The sequence below is a fragment of the Malaclemys terrapin genome, chromosome 5 (genome assembly GCF_027887155.1).
Source record: "Malaclemys terrapin pileata isolate rMalTer1 chromosome 5, rMalTer1.hap1, whole genome shotgun sequence".
Classification (NCBI taxonomy): Eukaryota; Metazoa; Chordata; order Testudines; family Emydidae; genus Malaclemys; species Malaclemys terrapin.
The window spans coordinates 87,164,534-87,184,132 of record NC_071509.1 but is presented as its reverse complement, the minus strand read 5'-3'; the positions used below and the strand labels follow the sequence as shown (position 1 = coordinate 87,184,132).

At 41.2% G+C, this 19,599-nt stretch overlaps 1 protein-coding gene across 3 annotated transcripts in view; it reads right to left on the bottom strand.

Annotated features, from left to right (window-relative positions):
* The window catches only part of TTC29 (tetratricopeptide repeat domain 29), a 217,945-nt gene that overhangs the window by 141,380 nt on the left and 56,966 nt on the right, over positions 1 to 19,599 (bottom strand). For all 3 annotated transcript variants that reach the window (XM_054030168.1, XM_054030170.1, XM_054030169.1), the window contains one exon: positions 2,926 to 3,111. In XM_054030168.1, the coding sequence (XP_053886143.1) occupies positions 2,926 to 3,111 (186 nt within the window). The remainder of the gene's footprint in view (positions 1 to 2,925; positions 3,112 to 19,599) is intronic.

The window sequence follows — 19,599 nt, the reverse complement described above, 5'->3', positions numbered from 1 at the left end:
GAAACAAATGCCTGTAAAAGGATGTACCAGTGGCCACATTTCCACCACTCTGCTCCGAGAGCACTGTTCCTGCTTCACTATACCTTGGACATCCTGCTGGGACAGCACACCTCTAAACCACCACTAATGCAGGGCTGTAGCTTAAAGGCACAAAAGTCTTGTATGTTTATGAAAAAATAACATTACTGCAGGTGTTTGTTAGTTCTAGCTGTGTCTTTAGACTTCCCAGCTAATTTCAGAGTTGTCTGAAATAGAGGTTGGGACTCTATCTAAAACACAAGCTGAGGGGATTATATCATAAAATGATAGGACTGGAAGGGACCTCAACAAGTCATCTATTCCACCCCCTGCGTGTTGGCCCCTTCCAGGAGCAGTGTGGGGCCAGGGTAGACAGGGAGCCTGCCTTAGCCTTGCTGTGCCCGCCACTGACCAGGAGCCACTGGAAGTAAATGATGTCTAGCGAGAAGCCGCACCCCAGCGCTGAGCCCCCACCTGGAGCCAGCAATCCATACCTCCTCCTGCACCCTGAACCCCCTACTGCATCCCAACCCTCACTCTGAGCACCCCAACCCTCTGCCCCAGCCCGGAACCCCCTCCTGCACCCAAACTCCCTTCTAGAGCTTGCACCCCTCACCCCATCCTGCATCCCAACCCCCTGCCCCAGGCTCAGCCCAGAGCCCTCTCCCACACTGTGAACCTCTCGGCTCCAGCCCAGAGCCTACACCCCCTCCCGAACCCCAACTTCCTGCCCCAGCCTGGTGAAAGTGAGTGAGGGTGCGGGAGAGCAAGCGATAGAGAGCGGGGGATGGAGTGAGTGGAGCGGGGTTTTGGGGAAGGGGTGGGGCCTCGGGGAAGGAGCGTAGTATTTCCTGGGTTGCCCTTACATTCAAAAAGTGATCTGGGGTGTAAAAAGGTTGGAGACCACTGATCTAGACCATCCCTGACAGGTGTTTGTCTGACCTGTTCTGAAAAGCCTCCAATGATGGAGATTACACAATCTCTCTAGATAAATTGTTCCAGTGCTTAGTTAATTATTGGTTTAAGTAGAATTGCTGTTTTTTCATATCTATAAAATTTGCTTGAAGTAGTTTTGTTCAACTGCTTTTAAAAAGACAAAAAGATTAGATACCTATTTTAATTTTTTCTGTTTTTTAAGTTAGACTGACACATTCAATCTAATTTGATACAACCCATTCAAAGTACATGGCTTTTGCACATTCAGAGTCCTTTCTTCTTTTTGGTCACTTTTCCTACAGACATAATACATTATCTGAAAATCTGGTATAGAGGTTAACAAATTAATAAGTTTAACATGATATAATATTCCTCATGTGAATGATGTTAATCACATTGCTTAATGCACTACTGAAAAGTACCGAGATACGACAGTGATAAGTATGGTACACACTATATAGGAAGAACCTATATGGAACAGAACAGACATTAGCCATCATGTCAGTAAAACACACTGGCCCATATTCAGCTGTCAGTTATAACAGTGTGCTCCCTAATGGTCAAGTATGGCACTACAGGTGCTCCCTGACTCAGTTTCCTTCCCCCAAGGTGTGTCTCCTCAGCTCTCCACACACCAATCTGTACTGGAGATGTGGCTTAGTCCTCCAGCCAAATTACAACAAACATAACCCCTTCTTTTTCAGCCCACCCTGTGGGCCCTGTTCCCAGCCCCTTTCTAGGCTACCTTAAAGACTCTCCATTCTGGGCAAGAATGCTGTCCCCAGGCTTGTTTCCATGGAGTATCCTTCTCCTGAAAACCCTGACTCAGGGCCCTTCACAGGAGTCTGCCTGCTCATTGTGGTGTCAACTCCAGACTGACCGCTCGCTCAGTTCTTTTAAAAAGCCCAGGTGACAGATTAGATGACCAGGTGAGGAGTCTTCCAGCGCTACGTTTCTACTTTTCTATTTCTCAAATAATACAATTTAATATCACAGATACCTCAAATATTTTCTTTGAATATAGCTCAGGATTTTTTAACAAATTAGCTTCTGCCACACCTATGACCCTTTGTACATTTTTTTCCTGACAACATTGGAATGATTGAGTTTTATCAGCAAAATTTTTTGTGGAAAGCAGATTTCAAAATTACATACACAAGTATTCATGAAAATTATATAGACAAGGATTCATGCCAGAAGTGCTTGCTTGTTCATCAAATCAGAGAATAGAAACAATACACTGTTTCTTACATGGTCAATCACACTGAAGCAATATATCTAAAAGTCTGTGGTCAATCTATAAAGTAAATATATGAGAAGATATTAACTGAATATTCACACAAATACATTTGAAGAAATCATAAACAGCTAAAGTACATTTAGCAAGTAGAAACAGAACAAATTACCTGTGGTGAAAAATTTGCTCATTGTTTTTCTTTTCTAGTATTAAGTATAGAGAAACCTCCTTCATACACAGACCCTGTCATATACACCCAAATCTTTCTGCCATGAAAACTAGCACAGTTTTTAAAATGTGGCAATGAAGTCAATTGTTGCTTATATTAACATCTTTTCTCATTGATATCACAGGCTCACAATCTGTGACAACATTAGCTAGTGAGAAGTTGAACAAACAGCACATGATGAAAGGAGGTAAACTTAAAGCAACGGAACATCTTTATTTATAAAGAAATGCTTCCTCTATTCACATAGCTTGTCTTCAGTTTGAATGAGAACCTTCAAACTACAACTGGGGTGCAAAATTCTGTCTCTAATGATGAACTGTTCTATTTGTAGATTTGCTGATCTAAAAATTTAAATTATGACTACTTCACAAACCCACAGAAATTTTAGCATTACATAATATATTATGGTATAATATTGTGCAGAGTAAATAAATATAGACCAACAGAATGTGACTGTGTGAAAATGGAAATACATTTTGATGTAATGATATAAACTGTTACTTACCTTGTTCCTCATTGACAAGGCCCATATTTGCATGCGCTTCAGCCTCTTTTTTCCCACCATCGATTTTGATTAGCTGGGCGGTGCTAAAACATTGTTCATAAAAGTAATTCCTTAACCATTTGTCCTCAGTCTTGTTGAAGCAGTAGGCCAAATTAAGTTGGTTATTGTACACCTCCTCGTAGTACTCTTAAAATGTAAAAAAATTTACAATTCAGTCAAAACAATGGAATATTATTAACTTTCAAGAGGAAGGCCTGTTTGGTAAAATCAGATTTATTTTCATAATAAACATATCAGTTAAAGGGATGTTTACTGTGTCCCATTCAATTACATATAGTTACACTCTCTTAAATACATACTTGTTAAACAAATATAAACTAAGGAAAAGGGATAAACTTCCAAGTAAAAGCACCACTGAAAAATGAATTGTGGCAGGAATATGAATACATGAATATTATTTTCTGTATACCAGACCAAACTATATTTCTTCAAAGTATGTAAAATAAGTACCTGTTACAGAAATGGACTTACTAGAAAGCACTCCTGTGTCAGCACAACACAATGCTATGCAGATGTCAGAGCTTGGAGCAGCACAATCCCACTAAAGGAGAAGGGAATGCCTTATATGACTCTTGAACAACCTCCACTGATTGAGACTGCAAAGGCATTGACAGGATTCAGAATGGGCCTGAGTCTGAAAGAGAATCACTGTCTGTGTCTAAGGGTATGTATAGACTGCAATTAGACACCCGTGGCTGGCCCACGCCAGCTGACTTGGGCTAAGAGCTGTTTAAGTGCAGTGTAGACATTATGAGGACCATCCCACCTTGAAGGGTCCTAAAGCTCAGGCTTCAGCCCGAGCCTGGACATCTATACTGCAATTAAACAGCCCTGAAGACAGAGCCCCATGAGCCTCAGTCAGCTGGCATGGGCCAGCCGTGGGTTTTTAATTGCAGTGTAGACATACCCTTAGCAGTTGCAATGAAGGAGGTAAAAGGAAAACAATAATACCTGAAAAAAATCCTATATGAAACATTTATTTAACTAATCTTGATCATTTTCATATCCATTTTAAGCATTACAAGTAAAAAGGAATAATGAAAAAGGCTAATAGTTTTCATGTACATTTTTGTTTCTATTTCCTTAAAAACTGTGACAAATTAATGGCAAGACTGAAACTTTATATTTTGCTATGAATAAGGGATAGTGCATAGAGGTGCTGCCCACAAAGCAGCTTTGGAAAGTAAATGAGATTCAAACCCCAAATCCCCTTGCTTAAAAGGAGAAAACAGTCTGCTCCCGCTCTTTACCAATAGCAGATTACTTCCTAGTGGCATGTTGAGAGGACCAGCCAAGGGCTCCATCCACTCTCCACCCACCTGCGAAAGTAAGCATGAAGTAGCAGCCTCACAGATTATGCTCTCTCCACATGTACAAACCAACAGTACATATCACAATCTTGTCCTAAAATTTATAAAGATACTCGAAATATAATTCATTATTCAGCTTCTCAGCAACCTAAGTAACAGCACATTGGACACCTTATGAAGCTTAATTAAACTGTTGCTAGCTGCAAGTCCAAAATCCAAGGAGTGTTAATATATTATCAAATGTATTATTTATTGCTCTAAGTTACAGCTTATATGAAATAGGAGAGATTTCCCATCAAAAGAGTCCATTTAAAAATCACAGGAGATTATCTCAATACTCTGCTGAATTAGGTTAATGATCTGGTGCTTAGAGGCATCAGCATCAGACTGAAGAACTTTGACAATAATTACCACATTGTTTCCTCTTACTGTGGGTTTGAAGCACCTATTCTCTCATGGGCTCAGAGGGTCCACAGAAGTAATTAGCAGAACACATAACCCTTCTGTCTACTTCACAGATGCAAAAATATCAGGCCAAATTTAATGCTGACATAAGGTAATGAATTTGTCTCCACTTAAGCCAGAGTTAAATTTGGACAACTGACTAAAATGCTATTGTAACTTTGATTGATATATTGTTTATGTGGCTGGTTACTGAGTGGAAGTCCAGGAACATATTCTTAAAGGATTTTAATGTATTTGGGGAGATGGAGGGGTTAAAACAGACATATCTCTCAGCAGGGAGACAAGGTGGGTGAGGTAATATCTTTTATTGGACCAACTTCTGTTGGTGACTGAGACAAGCTTTCGAGCCACACAGAGAAGAAGAGCTCTGTGTTCAAAAGCTTGTCTCACTCACCAACTGAAGTTGGTCCAATAAAAGATATTACCTCACCCACCTTGTCTCTCTAATATCCTGAGACTAACACAGATACAATTGCATGCATATCTCACAGCAGGTCTGTCAGGACTGAGATCCCCACTTTGAACTTTAGGGTACAAATGTAGGGGCCTGCGTGAAAAACTTTTAAGCTTAACTACCAGCTTAGCTCTGGTTTGGCTGCCACCATTAATGGATTCCCTTCCTGGGAAGCCTTGAAAAACCCTCACCAAATCCCTGGTGAAAACAAATTCAAAACCCCTTGGATTTTAAAACAAGGAGAAATTAACCATTTCCCTCCTTCCTCCCACCAACTCCTGGTGAATCAGTTCCAACCCCCCCCTGGGATCTACAACAGGGAGAAATTAACCATCCCCCCTCCTTCCTCCCACCAACTCCTGGTGAATCAAGATCCAAAACCCCTTTGGATCTAAAACAAGGAAAAATCAATCAGGTTCTTAAAAAGAAGGTTTTTAATTAAAGAAAAAGGTAAAAATCATCTCTGTAAAATCAGTATGGAAATTAACCTTACAGGGTAATCAAACTTAAAGAGCTCAGAGGACTCCCCTTTAGTTTCAGGTTTAAAGTACAGCAAACAAAGATAAACACTCTAGTAAAAGGTACATTTACAAGTTGAGAAAAACAAAGGAAAACTAACACGCCTTGCCTGGCTATTTACTTACAAGTTTGAAATAGGAGAGGCTTGTTTAGAAAGATGTGGAGAACCTGGATTGATGTCTGGTCCCTCTCAGTCCCCCAGAACGAACACACTCCCAAACAAAGAACACAAACAAAAGCCTTCCCCCCCCAAGATTTGAAAGTATCTTGTCCCCTTATTGGTTCTTTAGGTCAGATGCCAGCCAGGTTACCTGAGCTTCTTAACCCTTTACAGGGAAAAGGATTTTGGAGTTTCTGGCCAGGAGGGATTTATAGTACTGTACACAGGACAGCTATTACCCTTTCCTTTATAGTTATGACAAGGTCAGACAGTGTTTGGTGAGAGAAACTGTTGGCTAGCTGAAGGTGTGAACACAGAAGCTTTGTGTTCAGGAGTTCTGTGAGTTGTAAGTTTTGCTGTTGTTTTTACAGTTGATTAGCTTTTGTGCTCAAAGCAATGACAGGATCTACATGCAGGAATAGGAACAGATATCCGGAGCTTGCATCCATTTATCTAACTCTCAACAAGGAAAAAATCAGCCCTGGGTGAAATCTTGGCCCCACTGAAGTCAATGTAAAAAATCCCATTGATTTCAAAGGGGCCAGGATTTCACTCCTGGAGTGCAAATCTTTCCTTACTGCTTAGAAATCAGAATAGCACATCAAAACATGTTTAAATTCTATGTTGAAGCCTTCATAATAGCTGATCTAACAGGGAAATTCAAGCCTTAATGTATATTTTTCTAAAGAAGATTTGGGGCGTGGGGACGGACAAAAAAGTCAAACCTCTGTAAAGAACTACTATATGGATTGCAAATGATAACTTTCATGTCAGTCACTTCGGTTGTCTGAACAAAAAGTTATCAGTAATTACTCTGAAGAGTGTTCTGTACAAAATTTACAACTCCTTGCTTCAGTTCTAACCAGGAAGAGAGATTTTTTCCACAGCCTCCCCATTTTTACATCTTTCCATTTCAAAATCAAAACTTGGATTACATATTTTCTAATATGAAGTATTCTGAGTGCCTTGTACTATCTTCTGACAGGATTAATTTCTTTATCACCTCAAGTTAACCTTGATGAAGCACTGCAGCAAGTGTCATATAACAGAAGTCTCTGTATTCTGTTCATGTGTGCTATTTCCTGTTCTGACTTTTCCAAATATCACATACCCCTTCATCTTTCTTGCTATCCCCTTGACACATTTAACTAGTGCTTTAACAATTCTCATTTTTGATCTGATCCTGGTCAATCTGAGGAATGTGAGCAGATTTTTCCCTGTTTGTTTTCTGAAGCCACTCTGAACTCTTTTCTTCCACTCTTACTGCCCCTTTATTTTTCTTTTGACAATTAAACTTACTTCCCTGGTTGTTAAACAATTCTGTCCTCTTGTTAATTCAACTTTTGCCTTCTCCATTCCTGTTTGTTTTCTCAGAGTTATCTTAATTGTTCACGTTTCGCACATCCATTCTTACATTCCACACTTTCTATCATTTTTAAGATTTCATAATCAGCTTCCTTTAAAATACAGAGAATTTTCATTTGAAGACTCTTTTGTGTTATTTTCTTCAGGCCCAAAATTTCTACGTCTCTGAATTATCTTTTCAGAACTTGTAACTCACTGCTACTGTTTTATTCTTCTGACAGATTCATTTGCTTTTTGGTTACCACAAATAAACTTCCTGTGCCCATTGTTATGCAATTATTCCCAATCATTTTGTTTCCTCGATGAAAATTTTACTCTAATTTTTGTCTCAATAATGTGATGCAAATTCAGTTCCAGTGTTCAGCATTTTCTTCTATTCCCAAATAAACAACTATTAACCTTCATGTAACTGATAAAGATTTTAGTTATTTCAGCTGGAAATGGTCAAATTATAATAATCACTTAATTGGCACCATAGATTAGAGAAAACTGTGATAAAAAGCAATCTAAAGTGGCCACTATTTTTTCTGCCCAATGATCATATGCTGTGTGGTATAAAAGTCTTATTGCGATCTTTTATGTAGGAGATACTGATATATGTCGCAATACTGCTCCAAGACACAGATATTCAAATTTCACAATGCAAGACTGAATTTAATGCTTGATACCAGCAAAAGCTGATGCTTTGACTAGATGAACAGCAAACAATGTGTGATGAGTGATTAACCTAAATGTTACAAGTAAATTTAGTAACACTTCCTAGGTGATATGCACACAAATGTCAACAGATATATATATCTGTTAGGGCTACAGGGCAACTCAAGAAGTCATCTAGTCCATCCCCCTGTGCTGGGACAGGACTTACTATCTCTGAGAGGTCTTTCTCTAACCTGTTCTTGAAAACCTCCAATGATGGGGATTCCACAACCTCCCTTGGTAATCTATTCCAATACATAACTGTCCTTATAGTTAAAAAGCTTTTCCTAATATCTAACCTAAATCTCCCTTATTGCAGATTAAACCCATTACTTCTTATTGTATTTTCAGTGGACATGGATCATCATCCTCTTTATAAAACCCCTTAACATATTTGAAGACTTATCAGGTCCCTCCCTCAGTCTTTTTTTCTCAAGCCTAAATATGCCCAGTTTTTTTAACCTTTCCTCACAGGTGAGGTTTTCTAAACCTTTTATCATTTTTGTTATTCTTCTCTGGACTCTCTGCAATTTGTCCACATTCTTTTTTAAAGTGTGGTGCCCCAAAACTGGACTCAGTACTCCAGCTGGGGCCTCACTAATGCCAAGTAGGGTGGAATAATTATCTCCTATATCTTACATACAACAGTCCTATTAATACACACCAGAATTAAATTAGTTTTCTTTGCAACTGCATTGCATTGTTGGCAAATATTCAATCTGTGATCCACTACAATGCCCAGGCCCATATTACGTGCCACTTGGAACTGGGGTACCACTGAGCCCACCTGACCCACCAGCCTGGGTTTCCTTCACACTGTATTGCTGAGGCAAGCTAGCCAAGCCCTCCCTCAGGCTTCGGACTTCACTTTACCAGCACACATATGGGTAGGGACAGACACAGCTGCAGCTTTACACACAGATGCTGAGATTAGCTCTGCATGGGAAGATTCAGCTAAGGAATTGCCCAGTACTTTAAAGGGTAGACCCAAAATTGAATTGTCTTGCACTGCACAGAGAATTGTATAGCATAAGCTTATGAAATTTGCTCCCTCCCTCAATGTGGAGAGAGATATGCATCAGCTTTTTGCTGCCCTCCCACCCCCAGTTATGAATTCCACACACTGGGTTTTAGACAAAATAAAAACAAGTTTATTAACTACAAAATATAGATTTTAAGTGATTATAAGGGATGGTAAACAGATCAAAGCAGATTACCCAGCAAATAAAACAAAAATGCAACCTAAGCATAAGATACTAAAGAAACTGGTTACAAGAAGTAATTTCTCACCTTAGAGAAGTTATCTCTTAAACAGTAAATGACTCACAAGCTTAACTACAGGAGAGCTGCTGCTTAACTATAATAGGTATCGCTAGCAGCTCACCTAGAAGAGCCACACTGCATACCTTTTTCAAAGTGTATTAGAAATGTATCCCTAACACTGATGAATTTTGAAGTATAGATTTGCGAAATATATATGCCCATACAAACATATTGCAAAGGAAAATAGGGGAATAACAGGTTAAAGAATATTTAAATAAATTAGACATACTCAAGTCAGCAGGGTCTGATGAAATTCATCCTTGGGTAATTAAGGAACTTGCTGAAACAGTCTCAGAATCTTTAGCAATTATCTTAGAGAACTCATGGAGGACGGGTGAGGTCCCAGATAACTGGAGAAGGGCAGACATAGAATCTGTCTTAACGGAGAACAAAGAGGACCCAGGAAATTATAGACCATATAATTGGTCAGCCTAACTTCAGTACCTGAAAAGATACTGTAACAAATTATTAAACAATCAGTTTGTAAGCACCTAGAAGATAATCATGCCAAATCAACCTAATTTCCTTCTTTGTCAGGGTTACTGGCCTAGTGAATGGGGTGAAACAGTAGGCTTAATATATATTTATTTTAATGAGACTTTTGACACTGTTCCACATGACACTTTCATAAGCAAACTAGGGAAATATGATCTACATGGAATTGCTGTAAGCTAGGTGCACAGCTGATTGTACTCAAAGAGTAGTTATCAATGGTTCACTGTCAAACTGGGAGGGTGCATTTAGTAGGGTCTGGTAGGGTCAGGTACTGTTCAATATTTTCATTAATGACTGGGACAACAGAGTGGAGAGTATGATTATAAAATCTGTGGATGAGTCCAAGCTAGGATGAGTTGCAAGCACTTTGGAGGCCAGGATTAGAATTCAAAATGACCTTGACAAATTTGTCTGAAAACAACAAGGTAAAATTCAATAAAGAAAGTACTACACTTAGGAAGGAAAAATCAGATGCACAACTGAAAATGTGGAATAACTGACTAGGTGGTAATATTACTGAAAAAGATCAAGGTTTGTATTAGATCAGAAATTGAATACGAGTCAACAGTGCGATGCTGTTGCAAAAACAGCTAATATCATTCTGGGGTAATTAACAAGAGTGTCATATGGGAGGTAATTGTCCTGCTCTACTCAGCAATGATGAGGCCTCAGCTCGAGCACTGTGTCTAGTTCTGGGTGTCACACTTTAGGAAAGCTGTGGACAAATGGGAGAGAGTGCAGAGGAGAGCAACAAATATAATAAAGAATTTAGAAAATCCCACCTATGAAAACAGGGCATGTTTAGTCTTAAGAAAAGAAGACTGAGAAGGGACTAATAATGGTCTTCAAGTTTGTCTGTTATAAAGAGGACTGTGATGAATTTTTCTCTATGTCCATTGAAAGTAGTACAAGAAGTAATCAGTTCAATCTGCTGCAATGGAATTCTAGGTTAAATATTAGGAAAAACTTTCTACCATAAGGATAGTAAAACTCTGGAATACACTTCCAAAGTAGGTTGTGGGATCCCCATTACTGGAGGTTTTTAAGAACCAGTTGGACAAACACCCATCAGGGATGGTCTAAGTTTACTTGGTCCTGTCTCTGTGCAGGGCTTCATGACCTCTTGAGGTCCCTTCCAGCTCTTTATTTCTGTGATTCTAAAATATTATTTAACTTTCATCAGAATTCTCAAAATGGTGCATTTTAGATTAAGGTTATTGTTGGCTGTGTTCTATAATTAACATGATTCATGAACAACAAAAATGGTCTATAATGGGGTTTCTAGATCCTACATATTGTGACAAAGCTCTGACCTTGTCTCCGTGGGTCCCGCGCTTCCTGTCAGATTTCACTAGCCTCAGAGGCTCACTGTGACCCTCCACGTAGCCCTTCTCTCTCTAGAGGCAAGGGTCACAGCCTACTGAGCCATTTTCATCATAAGCCAGCAAGGGAGGTGAGGAGAAGCTATCCTCCCTCGCACAATCTCTGTTGTCTCCCAGCCTCAGTGATTAATCGGGGAGGGGGAGCCCAGGCCCGCTCTCTACTCTGGGATCCAGCCCAGGGACCCTAATAGTAGCAGCTATGGTAGCTGACTTTTTGGAAACAGGATGCGTACAATTCCCTGGGCCACTTCCCCACATCAGCCCACACCTCCTCAATATCTACTTCACCCTTACCTCAGGGCCTCCTTTCTTGTGTCTGATACAGTTTGCACTGCTCAGTTTCTCCAACAGCGCGGCTTCCTCCCACAGTTCCTGACACACACCCCCACCTGACTAACTGGGAGGCTTTTAACTAGTTTCAGAGAGCCCCGATTGGCTTAAGGTGTCCCAATCAACCGCTGTCTTCCCTGCCTTCTGGAAAGATCTTAATTGGCCCCAGGTGTCTTAATTGACCTGAAGCACTGAACCTGCCATTTGCTTATCCTGGTAACAGGAATTTGTTTAGCCTGTGGCTAATATATCTGTCTCCCACTACTCTGCTATAGCCATCTGGCCTTGCCTTGTCACAATATACATGATATATATATTTAGATTTCTACTATACTAAATGAAGTATCATCCATCCCAAAATCTGGGTGTCCTTGGCAATCTCCTTAAAAACACTAAAATAGAGAAACCCCAAAATTACTCCCAGATCTCAGTATCTTCAATATGGCTCCAAGGTTTCATGTGTCAATACCACAAACTCATTTGAAAATGGATGCACAAGTCTGGTAAGTGGGGGATATTTTAATTAACAGTTTATATGCACCCAGGAAGAAGATATTTCATCAAGCCATGATCTGAAAATCCACAACACACAGTAAACGTCTAAACTCTGAAGTTTTAAGATGAAAAGGGGTTATCAAAGTAACTTTTGTTCTCTGAAATTTGAATGTGTTGTTTCCAAAGAGCTACACTGATCCTTTCTCTTGCTGCACAGAGTTCGAATTCTAAAGCCTCTGGAAGTAGAGAAGAGTCAACAGGCAGTTATAAGGGACGAGATGTTCATACCATCAGTTAGCAGAATGTTGGGCTCAAAGAAAGTGTGCACACCCCTAAAAGTCAAAAAAGTTGCATGGCCAGGCATACAACTCTTTAAATGTGATTACATGGGGGCAGTGTCACAAAGGAGAAAAAAATGATTACTTAGCATGGTGCCTATACTACTTCGTGAGGAACCTTGGAGTGGAATTGGACCACCTATCAAAACTGAAAGATGTTGAGTACCCAAGAATCCATAGTAAATCCACCCAAGCCACAACAAAATGTATCAAACAAGTGCCCAAACACTTGTACCAGACGGAGAGGTAAAGAGAAGAAATCAGAAATTAAAACTGGCTTTGGGTTTTCAGCCAATGCATCAAATTTGCATTCTTTTTTCTGAGAAAGACAAACAGCAGAATATGAAGCAGCTGTCTTTGTTAGATATTTTCCATTTCTCTGCCTCTTCTGATATTGAGGCTGAAAGCTAAGGATGGCAAGGAAGATTTTTGATAACACAACAGGAATGTTGAGGTGCTCCTCATCTGACATTACTGAAGGAGTTTCAGTAATCTTGTGGTGAACTTGATGTCTTTCATTCTCTCCTGAGTCTGAAAAAGCACCTCACCCTCAATACAAATTTTCAGTACAGGCCTGAGTTTTAGGAGAAAGGTTCAATGATATAAGCAAGGAGTACTACCCGAAAGAAACGTCTGAGCCAGAATGTCTTAAGCCTCATAAACCACCTCAAAGAATGTTCTTGGTCACTTCATGTTCCTCAATCACCAGCACATTTTCTGACTTTTTCTGCTCCTCAGGAAGGTGGTCATTTATGGGGAGCATTTGCTCCCAAAGATGAAACTGATGCCTGGCTTTATAATTGGCCATACTGAAAGTACACTTTCCTTCCCAAAATGTAATTTTTTTGCCATGCTTATCTAATAGGAAGGTCTGACCTGTGTTGGAACATCTCACCCTTTCTTTGGTAACAGACTACCCATGAGTCCGGAGTATAGTAGGTTAGGAAGTACAGGACGCCTTGCTATGACACCTGCGGAAGGTTATTCTGCCTTCTCAGTTGTGCTTGGGATTGAGGATGTTCTTAACAGGGTCCAGCAGTCTAATAGTAATGGGGCAAGTGAGTTTCTTTCTGTTAGGCTCTAGAATGTTGAATAGCCATGAGAGTCTTTTCATGGACTGCTGATATTTCCAGTGCCAGAGCCTCTGTCTTATGTCCTACCAACTTCTGTAACTGTCTTAAATAGTCTAGTGATGAATGAGATGGAGGGCCTGAATCCTCAGAGAAAGTTGAAGAAGTAGCATTGTGATAACTGGGCCTTCAAATTTACCCTAATTGTGAGCTCAATTGTAAAAATTGAGTAAAGTTTATAAAAAGTCACAATAACCTACAATCACAAATTTTGATGGGAAAAGGTACAAAATGGAGACAGAAAGACTGAATCAGTCCACACAAAAAGGCCTACTGATATAATTCAAGAATTGTGTTAAGATCATACCTGGTAAACAAGACAGTGAGAGACCAAAAATCAGTGAACCAAAATTGGTGGGTCAGAAACGAGGGTTAATTGGCGGAAAAATAATGAAAGGATGAGCTATTCCACCCAGCACTCTCTTTTGGGGTCCTTAAAAAAAACAGAATTTAGGGGGAAAGTGGCCTACTAGAGAGATCTTCACTATCATAGCTCTACTCAAACCATCTCTTGGGACCCCAGGCCTTTGTCATCCTGATCCTGAGAAATATCTTCAACAGATTGGCCCATAGAACGGGACCCAGATGTCATTGCCACTTCTACTGGCTTCAGTTGAATCCCAACCACCGCCTGGGATGTGTGAATTTGCATATATCCTCTCCCCACACCACGTGTCCTTTTCCTTCCCCACTTTATTTCTTCTCTTTCCTATCCCTCTCCTCTTTCCTTCTGTCTAATAAGAGTCTGGCTTAGGTGGCCAAGACTGTATATTTTGCAAGACTGATGAAAGCCTATGACCAGGAAGCAGCAACTGGAAGCAATGTCCAAAACAGCACAATGCTGGTACAAGTTTTCCAAGTCTCAGAGTGGCTGATAAGACTATGTGCTGTGCCTGTGCTTCTCCAGCAATGAGGCTACAAGTGAGTCAAAACCAGAAACTGTATTTTCTATCTTTGCTGTTCTTTTCTCTCCCCTTTTGTGTGTATTTTGTTTTGTCTTCCAAGAAACAGGATCAGACTTTAACAGCAGCAGCGACGCCAGCTTCAGTCCAGCTCAACTAATTTCTTCCCTTTTCCCCATAAGAACAATTACTACCATTGTTAATATCATCTAACAGACTGTTAAACAAGAGTGGCTTTCCTTCTAAAAACTCTCTCCAGCTAAAGGGAAAGGGAACTATGGATGTGTTAAAATGTTATATTTCAAATACTTTAACTGTTTTGCCTTCTTTTCTTTATGTTTAATAAACAGTTAAAATGATGTTTAATGGTGTCTTTGCCATGGTACTAAGCAGGCTGAGGTCTTTGCATACCATACACTACACTTATTTAACACTGTTTAATAATGGACTATGACAGGGTCTTGTTAACATCTTTGATACTTTGAGCCCATATATTCCATCTAAATACAATAGTAGCAAAACCGTTCTTGCTGATCAGAAGAGGGGTTGTTACAAATCTTCCTCCCCTTCCTTTCCTCAAACAGGCAGACTAGAATACTGACAAATGGAAAGGATAATGCTGCAAATACTAGCATTGGTCTGGAGGTGGGGAAAACAAACATCCTAGGTGTGCTGGGAGAATCAGATGGATGAGGAAGAGTAGTAGGTTTTATCGCTGACCTTTATGACATCCAGACTTCCAAAAGCCAAGACTTCAGACTTCAGCCAAGAGGCTGAAGAAACTGAGAAAGAGTTCCTTTTAGAACCCAAGAGAACAAGACTACGAGGGCGTTGAGGCACTCCCTGTTTGAGATGTCAGCTTCACAGCCAACCTGAAAAATCCACAGAATGGAGGCCCTGATTAAGACTCCACTACAATGTCCAGATCCAATCGGACTGGGCTCAATCTTCCCCAGAAAAGTGCACACTCAAGAATAAGACAATTTACTTTGATCATGGTGATAAAGGTCCTTGAAAAACACAGATGGAGGAAAGGAACCAGGAATCTTAAGTGTCAGGAACACTGATCAAGCTGAAGCCATTGGCACTGGTAGTGCCATGGCAGGGAACTTAAGTTTTATGGTTCCTGGACCTCATCCTTTTCAGGGACACTGTTGAGAACTCTGGTACTGAAGGCCCATGTGGTGGGGCGGCTGTCATAAGAGAGAGGGCTAGAGTAGGCCAGCAGCCAATTAGAGAAGGGCCTACTGAGAGCCAATCAGGGCTGAGATTAGAGCCAGCCAATCAGGGCTAGGCTAAGCCCTATATAAAGGCTGCCTAGGAGAGGACCAGGCAGTCTGTCCCAGACCTTCATGGGGGAAGGTCTTTCTGGAGCAGGAGACCAGCACCTTGGACAAAGCAGTGCTGGGGAAGGGCAGAAGGAGCTGGGGAGCTCCAGCCAAGGAAAACCCCAGGCTGCAGGCCTTGCTACAGAGGGGCCGAGCGGGTGCACAGGGCCGAAGAGGAAGCGGCCCAGGGACAAAGTCTGAAAAAGAGAGAGAAGGAGGGCAGGGAGGCTGCCGCTAGAGGGTCCCTGGGTCGGGACCCAGAGTAGCGGGTGGGTCTGGGTCCCCCCCTTTCCCCTTGTACTACATCTGGCTGAGGAGGAGCATGGCCTGATACAGGCTGTGGTTGGCCCCTGTGACAAAGGGACTAGACTTTGAGGCTGCAGCCGGCCACTAGAACAGGTGCAGACGGAGGACTGCTGATAACACCACACCCCTGGAAGGGGGTGAGACCAGAGCGGTGGGCACTGCTGGAGGGCATTGACCTGAAGAGGATGCTGCCGAGCGGGGAGCAACGCGGGTCCAGACACCAACAGGAGCAGACAACGGATGGGACACCACCGACAGAGGGCGCCCCACAGAGGACGGAGCTAATTCCCAGAGCAACCAGAGGGAGGCGCCGTGGTGGTGAGGCCCAATCCTGTCACAGCCCGTCAGCACTTCTCTTTCTCTTGCCTTTGTGGAAGGCAGCTGAGAGAGAAACCAAAGCATCCTTGAAAAGAGGACCTGCTTCAGGCTGAGCTCATGGTGCCTGAGGACTCTGCATTGACAGCCTCATGTTTTGACACTACCTTACTTGACACCAAGGGAGTACTCACATTGGCTTGCTTCAATGAAATGAATCTCTCCATTCCCAAGGGAATCCCCTGCTCCAACACATCAATAGGTATCTGCTTTGTAGCTGGATTTTAGATACCTGAGCCATTCCTGCCACCCATGAAGGGACCCCTAGAAGCTGAATTTGGCCTTGGCACCAGTAAAATTGGCTCTGGATGGCTCACTTCTTTGAGCTGATGTTCTTGATGCCAACGAGACCTTACTGCCTGTAGAAGACATTGGTACTAGAGCCCTGGACCTCTATCTGGCACAAACTTGGCCAGGGGTCATCCTCAACTTGCCTGGCTTTGAAGCTGAAGGTAACCTGCGATCTCTATTCATAGGAACAGGCAGCTCAATTGATATTGGATCCAGGGACTGGACTTATAAGCCTCTTTAGTGAAGAAGGCATGGATTTCCACAGCCTGTGATTGCAGGCTCAACATGTGTAGGCCCTCTACTCAAGCACAGTGAGAACAAACAGCAGTTATATATATATACACCATAGTCACAGACTGACTCGTCCCTTTAGGGGGGGAGAGGGACCTCAGGGAGGAGGGGCTAACTATACAACACACTAGAAATTAATGGCATTTTGGCTCAAAATCTCTCAGAATGGCTCGGGGCATAGCCAATCTGTCAAACCAATCTGATAGCTTTCTTTGATAGGATAACGAGCCTTGTGGATAAGGGTGAAGCTGTGGATGTGGTATACCTAGACTTTAGTAAGGCATTTGATACAGTCTCGCATGATATTCTTATCGATAAACTAGGCAAATACAATTTAGATGGGGCTACTATAAGGTGGGTGCATAACTGGCTGGATAACCGTACTCAGAGTTGTTATTAATGGTTCCCAATCCTGCTGGAAAGGCATAACGAGTGGGGTACCGCAGGGGTCTGTTTTGGGACCGGCGCTGTTCAATATCTTCATCAACGACTTAGATATTGGCATAGAAAGTACGTTTATTAAGTTTGCGGATGATACCAAACTGGGAGGGATTGCAACTGCTTTGGAGGACAGGGTCATAATTCAAAATGATCTGGACAAATTGGAGAAATGGGCTGAGGTAAACAGGATGAAGTTTAACAAAGACAAATGCAAAGTGCTCCACTTAGGAAGGAAAAATCAGTTTCACACATACAGAATGGGAAAAGACTGTCTAGGAAGGAGTACGGCAGAAAGGGATCTAGGAGTTATAGTGGACCACAAGCTAAATATGAGTCAACAGTGTGATGCTATTGCAAAAAAAGCAAACATGATTCTGGGATGTATTAACAGGTGTGTTGTGAGCAAGACACGAGAAGTCATTCTTCCGCTCTACTCTGCTCTGGTTAGGCCTCAGCTGGAGTATTGTGTCCAGTTCTGGGCACCGCATTTTAAAAAAGATGTGGAGAAATTGGAAAGGGTCCAGAGAAGAGCAACAAGAATGATTAAAGGTCTTGAGAACATGACCTATGAAGGAAGGCTGAAAGAATTGGGTTTGTTTAGTTTGGAAAAGAGAAGACTGAGAGGGGACATGATAGCAGTTTTCAGGTATTTAAAAGGGTGTCATAAGGAGGAGGGAGAAAACTTGTTCACCTTAGCCTCTAAGGATAGAACCAGAAGCAATGGGTTTAAACTGCAGCAAGGGAGGTCTAGGTTGGACATTAGGAAAAAGTTCCTAACTGTCAGGGTGGTTAAACACTGGAATAAATTGCCTAGGGAGGTTGTGGAATCTCCATCTCTGGAGATATTTAAGAGTAGGTTAGATAAATGTCTATCAGGGATGGTCTAGACGGTATTTGGTCCTGCCATGCGGGCAGGGGACTGGACTTGATGACCTCTCAAGGTCCCTTCCAGTCCTAGAATCTATGAATCTATAGAAGATCCCTACAACTGGCCTTTGAAAGGAAGCAACTCAAGTGGTTGGGGCCACACAGCCATGTTATAATCAGGCACTAACTATTTGCTACCACATGAGGGCATTTGTGTGTCCCAGTGGGCACAGCTTTCCAGATGGCTTCTGAAGATCATTCTAGAAAAGGAAACAAGCAGAGGTCACCTTGAAATAGTAGTAATATTCACACACACAAAAATACTGGCTATTAAAGAGTTTTTAAGTATAAGAATATAGCACTACACATTATATTCTAATTATATCAAAGTAAAAAACCCTGAAACATACCACAACATACATAAGATGCATAGACAAAAAGGGTACTACCAGAAAGACAAAAATGGGAAAAGGCAAAGGCGAGCTGAACTGTCAATTGGGCAAAGAGCCCTAGATATAGATAGGTTGCCTTTAAATTCTCTTTGTTACAAATTTCAAGGCAGTAATATTACGTAAAATTATGCAAATAACTTCAGGTAGCTGCCCTACAAATCTCAAGAGATGGAACTGACCCGAGGCTGACTATTGTTACTGCCGCAGCTTTGATTGAATGAACTTTAATGTGACCCTCCAGTGACTATCCTGCCAGTGAATAACAATGAGAAGTGCACAAAGACAACCATTTCTGTATAACTGTCTTGGATAGAAGCTGATCAGAGGGTGTTGGCGTCACAAGAAAGCACATCCAACAAAGATGGGCTTTCAAAAGCCTTATTTTCTTCTAGATTAAAAATCTTGGATTTTCAAATCTAGGAATATACTGAAATTATTTTGACAATAACAAATGACAGCTGACTTAGTCAGAGTGAACTTTTACAACTTTTCCCAGGAGAAAAAAATATCAGAAATTAGGTAACAATGATATAAAATCTCCCATAAAGGGGTATAATGACTGATCCACCCTATTTTTGTAAAATGTGTTCCTGCCATCAGGAAATAAAATATATATTAAATGTTTTATTGTTTATACTAGAATAGAAAACTAATACAATATTATCATTTCTCATCCAAAAACACTTATCAAATGGGGTCATGATAGTACTGGCCAAGTAGCGAGATACCACATGGATGGAAAGGAGAAGGTTGAAAGAGTTGGATATGCAATTGTGAAACCACTCTTTCAATAAAGATAATGGTTTTGAACGAGAGATAGTAAAGAGAACACTTGGATAAGGGTTCAGATGGAGGGTCCCATAAGGTCTAGAAGAATTACATTTAGGTCTTAGGATGTG